At 38.8% G+C, this 12103-nt stretch overlaps 1 protein-coding gene across 1 annotated transcript in view; it reads right to left on the reverse strand.

Moving 5' to 3' along the window:
• SPATA16 (spermatogenesis associated 16) overlaps window positions 1–12103 on the reverse strand; it is a 127561-nt gene that overhangs the window by 21712 nt on the left and 93746 nt on the right. Inside the window, exons 8-9 of the mRNA XM_075004443.1 lie at window positions 4622–4786; window positions 132–212 (exon numbers count right to left, since the gene is read on the reverse strand). Coding sequence (XP_074860544.1) covers window positions 132–212; window positions 4622–4786 — 246 coding nt within the window. The remainder of the gene's footprint in view (window positions 1–131; window positions 213–4621; window positions 4787–12103) is intronic.

Here is a 12103-nt window from a genome sequence, read left to right on the forward strand (position 1 = left end):
TTCCAAGACAAAAGGTTGGGCTTGCCAATAGCACCAACTCTCATTTTCACCATCGGAACAAATGGTACCTAACGTGGACACTCACTCCCTGAGAAATGGAATATTCTGCTGTCTTCAGCTGCAAGTTTTACCTTCTGGATTTTATTCCACACACGTTCTCTATCACTTCTTCCTTCAAGGGTGTCCATGGCATCTGCCATTAGCGACTGCAGCTGTAGCGCCAAGATAAAAATTATCAGTGTGGAATTCACACAGAAATAACTTCTCTAAATACACAGATTAAAACCTAATTAAAAAATCATTTGTACACTGATGATTTTATTACTCATCTTTCACACAATGAGCACTGCCGCCACCTCATCTTTGCTTCAGACATTCCGCTGTGTTATTGTGGATATAAAATACTTAACAATGGGGAAAATTCTATTGGAAAACTTGTACTTAAGCTATAGGTTTTAACGCAGGAAATGTTTATGTTTTATAAAGCCAGTTTTGGGTTGTAAAGAAGAAAGGTTCCATATTTGATTATTTAATTCTCCAAGATAGCTATGTATTACAGGAATGCTTTTTTTGCCTTTTTTTCCCAGGCTAATGTATCATAATTTAAGACAGCATGTAAAACCTCACTAGAGGACAATGCTAAAGCTGAAATATTTTTACTGTATCTCAAAGTATGTAGCTCATTTACCTTCTTTTATTATTTTTTCTTTGACAAAGCCTTCCCATCATTCAGCATAACAGAACATAAAAACAAGGCAGTCTATTTCTACTGTAAACCATAAAAAGTATGTATTGATAAATTCTTGTTAGCCAGTATTCAGTGCCAGAGGGTAGGCCTGAAATTCAGTGTGATAATGGCATTGCCTCATTTAGGATACTTCTCTTGAATGTCTTCAAAAATACATTTTCAACTGAATTTAAACAACAAGAATACAGAAATTGTCAGATTGGATTAGACCCACACTTTATCTGGTGCTGTTTTCTGTTTCCAGCAGTGGCCAGCAGGAGAAACATCAGAAGAAATGCAAAAACCCTCACTATAGGCAGATATGGGGTAACTGTAATATGGGGTATTAGGTCTCCTCCTGAACCTTTAAGGTAGACTTTGGCTTACGGCTGGAAACATGAGGTTTAATATAGCCCCCCAAATTGTTGGAATTATCTATTATAACTCTGGAAATTCACATATATGTCCAATCTTTTCAAAGATCTGGTATAACAACCCTCATATATATATAAGGGAATTCAAAATTAAGATTCAGATGATTCATGTGAACGTTCTCATTTGCTTATCTTTGTGTACGTAGGTAGTGCAGAGTATGTATTCTGATAACATGTAGGAGCAGAGATGTTTAAGAGCAATAGAGCACGGCAGTGTTCCCTCTTAGCTGAGTGCTTGGGCCTCTGCCCAAGAGAGATCCAAAACTCACCCACCTGATTAGCGGAGTGCTCACAGCAGCATGTGTTTCTTAGGGTGGTGCATACCACACATGCCTCAGGGCACATAACAACCTTTATTCTGCACATAAATGGAAGAAATTAGGGGGAACACTGGTGCAAACGAAGGGAAAGTTGTCTTGTAATCTGAACAGTAGCTCTATAATTCTTAGTTTTGTGGAAATAAGCTTCAATATTCAAGTGTTGTCCATTAAAATTCCTTCCCTATGCTCCAGTGCTGAGGAAATAATGCAAAATCGTCTCCACTAATACACCTGTGAATCTCTAAATAATCTTATTTCAGTTACATTCATTCCCTTTTTGTGTTAATTTTCTACAAGTGTCCATTGGACAGAGTCGTATTGGTCCAAATCTTTGCAGAAAAAAAATGTCAAAGTCTTTCACGAGTATCTGTGGAAAACTAAAGAAAAAAACACAAGTTTTGCTATTTACTTAAACAGGAACAAGTGAAAGTTTTTGAGGCTATGTCTATATGAAATAGCTGCCCCACATCCATGCAACATGCCTGTCATTTCAAAATATTTTTCGAAATAAAGGGTATGCTATTTTGACATCCCTATAAACCTCATCAAGGGAGGTGTCAGAGATGCGTCGAAATAGTGCATTATTTCAATATGTGGTGCCATTTAGACAGCACTTCATGCTGAAATAGCTTATTTTGAAATTGACTCGAAATAAGCTATGCAATTTGCATAGCACAAATTGTGCAGCTTATTTTGAGTTTAGGTTGTTATACAGACATCACCTGAGACAGCGTTTTAGGTATTTTCTTCTGGAATAGGTTTCTGATAGAAAATGTCATTTTTGCAAAATTTAAATTTTCTGCAGGAAAATTTAATTTTTTCTAAAATAAATTAATTTTCCATAAATTTCCAAAATTCAAATAATGGCTCTTGATTGTCTCTCTGGAAGGCTCATTTCTTTGTGCCTTTTTGGAGAAAGTGAAACTGATTAGAGCATTTCAGGAAGTGCAGCTAGCAAGTTGAACAATTCTGTTTTGGTTCTCCAGAAAAAAAAGTTTTCTGGAAATCTCTTCTCTTGAAAAAATCATATTTTTGACATTTTATCCCATTTTGGAATGAACAGGTTTCAAAAATGCTAAGTTTTTCATGAGAATGGATTTCCATTTTGCAGACAGCTTTGGTATTTGATTTATGGGAATGCTAATGTGAAACCACAAAAATCTCTGGAAGGTCTTTATTGATCGTTGTTTACATTCAAGAGATCAGATTGACTGAAGTCTCCCCTTCTCCCATTGATCTGATGAATTAACAATAATTTAATAAATGTAGCCTGAGAGTCCAATCCTGCAACCAGTTACTCCCGGATGTACAGTCTTTCCCAAGCAGCTTCCCATTGAAATAACCAGGACACTGGGCAGGAGTAAACGTAGAATTGTGCCCTGAGGCCAGGTCTACACTATACCTTAAAGTTGATTATAGAGACGCAGTTCCAGCTACTGCAATCTGCAAACTCTCACATCGACCTCCCTTACTCCTTGTGATATTGAGGAGTACAAGGGTTGACTGTCGACCCCTAATAGTTTGATTTTGTGTGTGAAATTGAACATTGGAAGATCGACCTTGACTGGGTTGATCTTCCGGGTGGTGAAGGAATACCCGGACAGATACCCAAACTTTGCTGTAACATTCCAGTCCTGGGGAATCTGAGAATCCTTTAATGCAAACAGTTTAAAAAATGCAGTCAAGACAGAGTCCTGGAGAAGACGAGAGGGCAAACAATAATTGGGAAATAAAGAAAATTATAAGCAATTTTAATATTGTGGACAGGCAATTTGTTAATTTTTCCTCCCCTTTTAAAGCATCTGTACTTCAAGTTTGGCAAACAAAGAATTTCTTATTGAAGGTTTAGTGTTTGTGATTGAATATTCAGAATGGGCTCTGGTTCTGCCAAGACTTATGCAGAAAAGAATAGTTTTTCTATGTCCTTATTTTCCAGAGGTTTCCTGGAACTCAGCTTCAAAAAGATGCTCAGGAAGGTCAAGCTCACAGCTGGAAAAAAGCTGCTGTAAGTAGTTTCAGGCAACATTTTAATACCATGTGCCAGAGCTGTGATATCATAAAAATATAGTGCTCTGGAGAAAGTCTATGCTGACAAATGTATCAGTAACTCAAGATATTCCTCCAGTTAGCCTTAAAACATGGGGACATGAGGTTCTAATATAGAAAACCTTTGCCAAAGGATGGTGTCTTTTAATAAACTATTTTCCATGAAATGTGTTTTCTCCTTCTCTTGAGTACAGATTTCAAAATCTGTTGACTACCTCCCTCAGCCACAGGCACTTGATCAACTTCTCTATGGCGAGCTATCCCAAGAAGCCTCAGCTCTGGAAAACTTAGGAGCTTTTCAGGACTGCAGTCAGAGGACTGGCCTTAGGAAATCCAGAAATTTGACATACCAGAATTTGGATCATCAAAGTGTGACCAAAAATAAATGTAGGGAGAGAGGATCATGTAATCCTCTTTCAGGCAAATCGTGAAAGAGGTTTGTTTTGCCTGAATAAGAGGACTGAAATGTTTAAAACATGCTGGTGGTGTAATAAAATCATCTTCATCCTATACAGTATTGGCAACGCTTGCACTTCTATAGTATTTTCCATTTGTGGATATCAAAGTCAGTTAAAAACTTTGATGAAGTCAGCTTCACAACACCCTGTGAGTGTTAATAGCCTCATTTTGCACACAAAGAAACTGGAGGCACAGAAGGGCAAAGTGACTTGCCCAAAGTCACAAACAAGTCTGTGACAGAGCCAGGAAAAGAAAACTTCTGAATTCATTCTGGTGCTTTAACCAGTAGACCATTCTGTGTTTTTTGTTTCATCCAACTCTAAGTGCTAGATGTTTTAACACACCACAATCAAATAGCTGCAGTCATTTTTGAGGATTATTTACTGAGGATGAGGGGAAGGGAAAACATTCTAAAATCATGAGTGTAAACAATTCTGACCGCTTGCATATAAGTTATTTTTCCAGATACTTAGCCCCTGCTCGGACCCAATGATGCAGTGAGGATTTCAAAACTATTCCAAGTTCTCTGTGCGTTAAAAACTAACTTCCAGTACAAAGAATGTTGCAAGGTTTATTTCCTCCCCTTGGCTCACAGCCGACAAAAACTAAAACAAGGATTAAAAATAAATACTTACCAATTCAGCATCCTGCTGACTGATGTCCTGCAGATAGGGGATGGTTGCTAGCTCAGCCATCGCTTGATTAATCACTTGGGACTGTTCCTTGACTCGCTGCAAGCGACTGAGGAGGCTGGCATATTGCAACTTCTCTATCACACCTGAACATGCAGAGAAACTCTCCTATCCTCTCAGCAAAAGCAAATGGGTTAGAAGAGAGCCACAGAAAAACCTACTTCTCTCTTGAGACTTATGTCAGGGCTTATCGTCATCTATATTCATGCTGGTAATACTGTAACCAAACAGGCACACAGCACCTTTAAGATAATGCTTTCTAAAATCTTACATTGAACAAAAGACATCCTTTATACAATCTCTCTAGTAGTACTCGAAAAATAAATACATAGCTTAAACCAGATGGGAAGTGGGAGGCTGCACCTACCCAATATTAATGTGATTTTTTTTGTCATTGCTTAGAAAAGCCTTTTCCATAATCTTCTTTGTTAAAATATTGTCTGGCTTTTATGTGTGGCTTTTAATATTTTAGCAAAGGGGCTGAAGAAACTATGTAATGCGTAAATCTACTGCATGTTCACCAGCTAAGAAAATCCACAGCTTTCAAACCTGACCTTAACCACCAGAAAGCTGCAAAGTTGGACTCTGGTCCTGCAGGCGTTTAGACAAGGGGTATATTTATGCATGTAAGTGGCCCAGTTGGATGCTTACATTTAAGTGCAGGCTAAGCGTTTGCAGGATTAGGGTCTTAGAACCAGATTTTAAAAAGTGCCTGAAGATACAGATAGATGCCTACTGGAATTTTCAAAAGGGCTTTGGTGCCTAACTGTGGTATCTAATGTATATCATTTCTTTTGAAAATCACACCACTTGCCTAAATACATTTAAAAATCAGATCGTTAGGGCAGTGTTTCTTAAACTATGTGCCGCAGAACACCGGTGTTCCCTGAACAACTTGCAGCTGTGCAGTGAGCATCTGACAGTTTTTTGATACTGTACACTAGTAGTATATATTTTCTGTTATTAAAACCAGATAACAATGTTACTTCTTCATTGTTATGATACCTGATTAAATTACTTCTTGTTTTTGTTGTGTGTGTTGCTATTTGGGTGTTTTTGATTTGACAATGATTTTTTTTGAAGAACATTTCCATAGGTGTTTCACATAAAAATATTATTTAATGTTCTGTGGTCTCCAAAAGTTTAAGAAAAATGGCTTTTGAGCATAGTCAAGTATTTTGAGGAAAGTGGAACAAGGAATTTGTAAAAGGGAAATAATACCTGGATTACCCTCTTTTTGAAGGGTGCATGGGTCTCTCATCGAAACTCCTGAAAAGCTTTCATGAAAGCAAACTACCCATGATTAGAGGGACATATATGTTCGGTTGGAGCTGTGGACACTCAGCATCCCTGAAAATCAGACCACTTATTTAAGAGCCTGGAATTCAAAATATTGGACTAGATTTTCAAGTCAGCTTCTAATAATTTTGGCAGATCTTTATTTTCACAATCACTTATAGCTGCAACACTGCAGGTGTGGTTGCATCCGGCTAGATGCCTAGCTATGTGGTTTATGGGTCCTATCAGAAAATTAATGGGCTGGTTAAAAAATTTTGAATGAAATGAGTCTTTTTGGCAAAAGTCTTGACTTTTAACTGTTGGTATTTCACAAAGGTTTGAGATTTTTAATTGATATTTTAACGTAAAAGGTAATCAAATGATTTGTAATTTAGAAAAAACATGGATTTTCAGTAAAAGGAAGATTTCGATGTGCATTCTAATAGTGGTTTTGTTACCTTTTTTGATAAAAATGGTATTGGAAATTTTCACAAAAATTGAAAAAAGGTCCCTTTCAAAGTTTGTGAAATGGAAAAAACTCTGATTTTGTTAATGATTATTTTCATATTTGACTGTTACTAATACTTAGGCTCCTAAACTGAGCAGTTGTGAATGCAGGTAATTCCTTTTGCTTATAATTTTTGACTGCTCCTATGGGAAAAGGAATAGAGTTGCAGCTAGAAATCAGTGTCTTCAAGCCTAATCATGAAGGGAAGATGGGCAGTTATGTAAGTAAAAGCAAATAATCCCTTCATCTCTCCAGGTAAGTTACGTCCTCAACTCCTACTGTTAAAATTACAAAACTACAGAAGAGGCCACCACAGATTCTATGCAAGAGAAATTGTGCTGTCTTCTGAGTACCACAAAGAATGTAACCCCAGCAGCTCAACACAGCTTCTGTTAGATAAGAGGACTGCAGCAGGGACAGGTGTATATCCGGTGGGTACATCCACTATGTGGGTTCACTGAACCATATCCCTGAACAGGAAATGTAGCAAGCCACATTTGTTTCTTCTCCCCACGTACACAGTGTGATCAGTGATGCTACACTTTAGCGAAACATTTCAGCATGTACTGAAGTTCATCTCTATTCAGCAAAGTACTTAACTTCAGGAAGGTGTTAAGTCCTATTGGCTTCAATGAACTTCAGATCAAATTTTCGGGGGCAGAAATTGGTCAGAGAGATTCCACCCCTCAGCCCCATTATCATTTTTACAGTGAGAAAAGCCTTATTCTACAGGCTTTCTATGTCCTCAAGATATGAATTAGAATAATTAGAATTCAATGTCAAGGAAAAGGCTTGTATCATTCAACAATATAAATATACATTCATTCAAATAAAGAAGAGCAATCAATCATTAAGAGCAAGAGAGAGAATTTCTCAATGTGCAACAAATGAAAACAAGTCAAAGAACGTTTTTACTTGCAGCAGAAAGTTGTTTTCTGGATTTCTGAAAACAAACCAACATCCCACTCCCACGTAAATGATAAGAAAGGAGTATATTGACTAATCATCTTAGGAACAGGTTAAAATACTTCTTCATTTGTCTGACTCATGCTGTCTTGGGGCAGAGGGGAAAGGGGAATGTGCTTCTCCAGTTGTTATTAAAGTAAAAGGAGAAACTAAAAGGAAATCACAATTTATCTTGATTTCCTAGAAGAACACATCATGCCTCCAAAGAAAATATATTTGATGCCTACCACAGCTTGTGCTGTATGGACACTGCAATGTTCTTGAAGTTTATAGTGGGCCACTAGTAAATAAATAAGTGACAGCAGGATATTTTTAAAGGAATTATCGCAGGCTGAACATTGTCAGGGGTTATGTTTCAGTGATAATGAAAAATGAAGAAAGAGAGTGTAAACAACTGGTGCTGGCACAAAAGAGTTCTCTGGGATATGAACCACATGATGAGAATTCCATGAACTATAGTGGAGTTCAAGAGTCTAGTAAGCTGCAGCAAAAACATAATAAAGTAGCCAACGATAAAGCTGAAACTGCCTCAACAGGTACAATGAAGGTTAAATAAATCACAGTCTTGGATGGAGGCTTGAGGAGAAATGAACTGGCCAATTTAATTGAGGGAAGAGTTAAATGTCTGAGAAATAGAACTGTAATGTAACAAATTCATCATAAGGGTTGAAAATGCATTTTTGACAGGAACACAATAAAGGACTAACACATTAATTGGCAGACAAATCACAACTTTTTCCCCTTTCAAATGCACACAAGCATACGCCATCATCCAGGCCTCACACAGAATAAACTACAATTGCAATTAACAGTTTTAGGGCTCTTACTCCCATGTATTGGCTCAATGAAGTCAAAGACCGAAGTTACGCTGGCTCAGATTACTCCCCCCCACAGAGAAAACTCACAGCAAACTGCAGCTAAAAGAGAAATATCACAAGAGTTCCCCCTGAATTTAGACAGATGGGGTTTGCCCATCTAAAAGAAAAAGTAGTGGACTCATGGGGGATCTGGAAGTACAGGAACATCTAAGAAGTGGTTCCCCAATACCTGCTCAGAGACCGCTCTGGAAGTCCTTGGAAGCTCATTTTAAGTGTAGAGGACCAATCCCCAAAAAACCCATCTACTATAGGTGGAGCTTGCCTGACACCATTAGCTGGGCAGTGAGAGGGTGCTCTGAAGCACAAAACCTGAAGCAAAGCAAGACTTTGAAAAAGAAGCTGGAGAGTCTGTAATATACAGGAAACCTTAAGTGTCCTTGAGAACTTCTCACTGTTATTCCTGGTCTCACATGACATTGAGATATATCAGGTATCTCTCCTCTTGTTTTTCTAGATACTACTTAAGAAATAATATACATGTACCTTCTATTCATTAATAAAATTGGCTTGTTGAGCCCTAGATTATGAGAGAAACAAAGCGGTTGTTCATCTTAGATTTAAAGCAGGAACTCTGACATCAAATGCAAGTGGTACGTCTAACCATCCAGTCTTGAGCAAAATAACTTTGCAAATTTATGTAATCCTAATCCCTACAACTGTTGTCCTTCATTTTTATGGTATCTCCATTTTATCAGCTTCTTTTGAGTATGATACTGTGCCTTGTGAACAAGCCCAGTGGGGAGTTGGAACCATCTCCGAAAATCTGTCATTGCAGCTCTGCAATGCCTTCAGGATTCTCCAGCTAACATACCCTGGAATCTCCTTATAATAAACACCATTGCAAACTGAAAACACAGCAATGCAGTTTGTCCCCTAAGTGTGTTTTATCTCTGTATGTCCTGCTATGGAACCCATTAAGGGTTTGTGCTCCCTTTGGTTATGTTATGTAGCACCCTAGCCCATAAATAGGAGATGGCTTCAGGAACGAGGTTGTACTCTGCATAGATAGAAGTGGCAAGAGTCTAGTCCAGAGCCCAGCACCCTATTGGAGGCAGAGTGCCGAAATTTGACCTTTTGTCCATTATGTACAGTCCAACTGCTGGTGATGCTTTTTAAAGTCACTAATAGTCCTAATTACAACAGCTTCATTAATAAATAAATTAAGGTGCAGATCTTTAACATTTAGGTGGTGGTTGGTAGCATTATCTGGTCTTTTAATAACTACAGGTGGCATGGTTTTGATCAAGCTCCTGGCTCTGTGGGGGAGGAGGGGCAGGGCTGAGCTCTTGCTTCTTATGCCAATGAAAATTAGCTCCCATGCCACTCTTGGCATGCATGCTGATCGTTGCTGACCTCTGGTCTAGCCCAGTGGGACTATTTGTGAGAGTTCTGGTTTACAAAGCGGGTCCTAATCTGGCCCTAGCATAAAAATCTGCTGCTGCTCCTTTGGGCCCATCAGGAAAGACTTCTGTGGGAGCAGGAAATGGGAGCCACTCAGATACCAGAGAGGTGAGCCTGGTGTAAATGTCTGGAAGTTTAAAGAATTGTTACTACCAGATGAAGTTGCTACTAGAGCGTGGAACCCTTATTCATTCTCAGTCTTACTGGTTATGCAAACAGACTCACTGATTTCAGTAGGACTCAGTGGGGTAGCAAGGTACTACTATTCAACGAAAGCAAGAATATCACAGCTGGGAGCGCAGTGTATGTTCTGCATATATTTATCACTAACTCCATGACTTATAAGCAGCAAAGCTTGAATGAATTGCATAATTAGCTCCAAGTTATTGTGCCGCACCTCTGAAGCGGTGGGATTGATTTATAGTTAGGACTGCTGCTACTGTTTAATTAGCTCTGTTTTAGCACTAAAATATTTCCACCAACGACACAGGTCATAAAATAGCACAGAAACTGAAATTCTGGCTTCAAGAAAAATTTAGGATAGTTTCAAGCAAACAGAACTGGCCAGTTGTTGCCATGGCCCGAGTGAGACTTTAATCGGGGTTAGCAGAATAGACCTTGCTCTGTACTATTATGTCTACAGCAAGCTCAAAGGTGAGTTGGAACAGTCTGTGGAAATCTGTCATCACAGTCTGGATTGCTTTGTAATCTGACTTTTTTGGTCAGGGGTGCTATGTTGTCAGGATCATTCTGCATGAAGAAGACTGAAGGAAAGGAAGAGTTCTCCCTCCCAATAATATATTCCTTCTTTATATTTTTGTGCAAGATTGGCAGCTGCTGATTCTAAATCATTGATAACTAGTTTTGTCTCAGATTTTTCTCTCTTCTAGCAAAGTCCCCATCTATGACTTTCTGCTAAAATGGCTGCTGTTTTAGCATCTATAATTTTTTTCAGGAAGAAGGGTGCTTTTGAAAATGGGGTTTTATTTCAAAAGAACTCCATCTACACTGCTGTTTTTTCTTTTGAAAGACTCTCTTTTGAACATGTGATTATGCAAATGAAGTAAAAAAATAAGGAAATCTGTGCTTCATTTGCATTTTCAATTTTCCTCATTTGCATTCCTGTTTTGAAGGGTGGCGGTAGTGTAGATGCAGCCATGATGTATAGTCAGCCTGTGGAACTCTTTCCATGGGACTACTGTGAAGGGTAAAAGTACAACTGGGTTCTAAAAAAGATCACTGGGTGATTACCTTGTTCTGTTCATTCCTTTGAAAGCACCTGCCATTGGTCACTCTCAGAAGACAGGCTACTAGGCTAGATGGACCATTGTTCTGCCTCAGTATGGCTGTTTTTATGTTGTAAAATTGTGGTGTAATTCTACTTCCACTGAAGTCAATAGGAAAGTTTGCTATTCACTTCAGACAGAATTATATCCTTGGAAATATCAAAGCTGCAGAGTCATTCAAGATGTTTTTTTCTCATGCTAAAGATGGGCAAACACATCAGCAACACATAGGGCTTGTCTACACTTGCCCCCAACTCCAAAGGGGGCATGTTAATCAGCGCAATGGAAGATTACTAATGAAGTGCTGCAGTGAATATGCAGAACTTCATGAGGCTAATTCTTCCCCCCCCCCACCCCCGGCAACTTTGAAGTGTCAAACTTTGAAGTGCTGTCATGCGTGTAGCTGTGGGCACTTCGAAGTGCCTGCGCTACTTCAAAGTGCCCTTACTGCACAAAATTTTGAGGAGTAAATGCACTTTGAAGTAGTGCTACATGCATGCTGGCACTTCAAAGTTTGACATTTTGAAGTTGCCGGGGGGAAGAATTAGCCTAATGAAGTGCTGCGTATTCACCACAGCACTTTATTAGTAATCTCCAATCGCCCTGATTAATGTGCCCCTTCGAAGTTGGGGGCAAATGTAGACCCAGCCATAGTGTACTTTTTCAAAGTGGTCCATTTTCAAATCAGCCTGTACACCATTTAGAAGGAACTTTGGGTCAGTCAGAGAATGATCAAGGACAGATGAATTCTAAGAGGCACGCTAACAGTGAAAACAAAAAGATATATGCTTCCTTTGGGATGTCTGCCAGGAGACTCCTTCACCTTCCTCTTGCTGGTCTAAGAAGCAAATGTTTTATTAGGGTTCATTTCTGCAAGGTGCTCAGCACCTTCACGTCCATTGAACTTGTGAGATGGGTCCCTTATTGTCTGTTGATTTCTTACTGTCAGAGTGAAGAAGATAGAGCTCGTCTATTATTTAGGTAATGTATTTTACTTGATAGAGGTTGCTAAGTAGCAGTTTTTGCTAGCCTCCTACCTACTGCCAGAGACTAAGAATTTCAATCCTCTGATTTGCTTGATGAGGAAATGCCTTTGATTTTTCCAAAA

Source organism: Carettochelys insculpta, chromosome 10, assembly GCF_033958435.1.
Source record: "Carettochelys insculpta isolate YL-2023 chromosome 10, ASM3395843v1, whole genome shotgun sequence".
In the NCBI taxonomy this organism is placed as follows: domain Eukaryota; kingdom Metazoa; phylum Chordata; order Testudines; family Carettochelyidae; genus Carettochelys; species Carettochelys insculpta.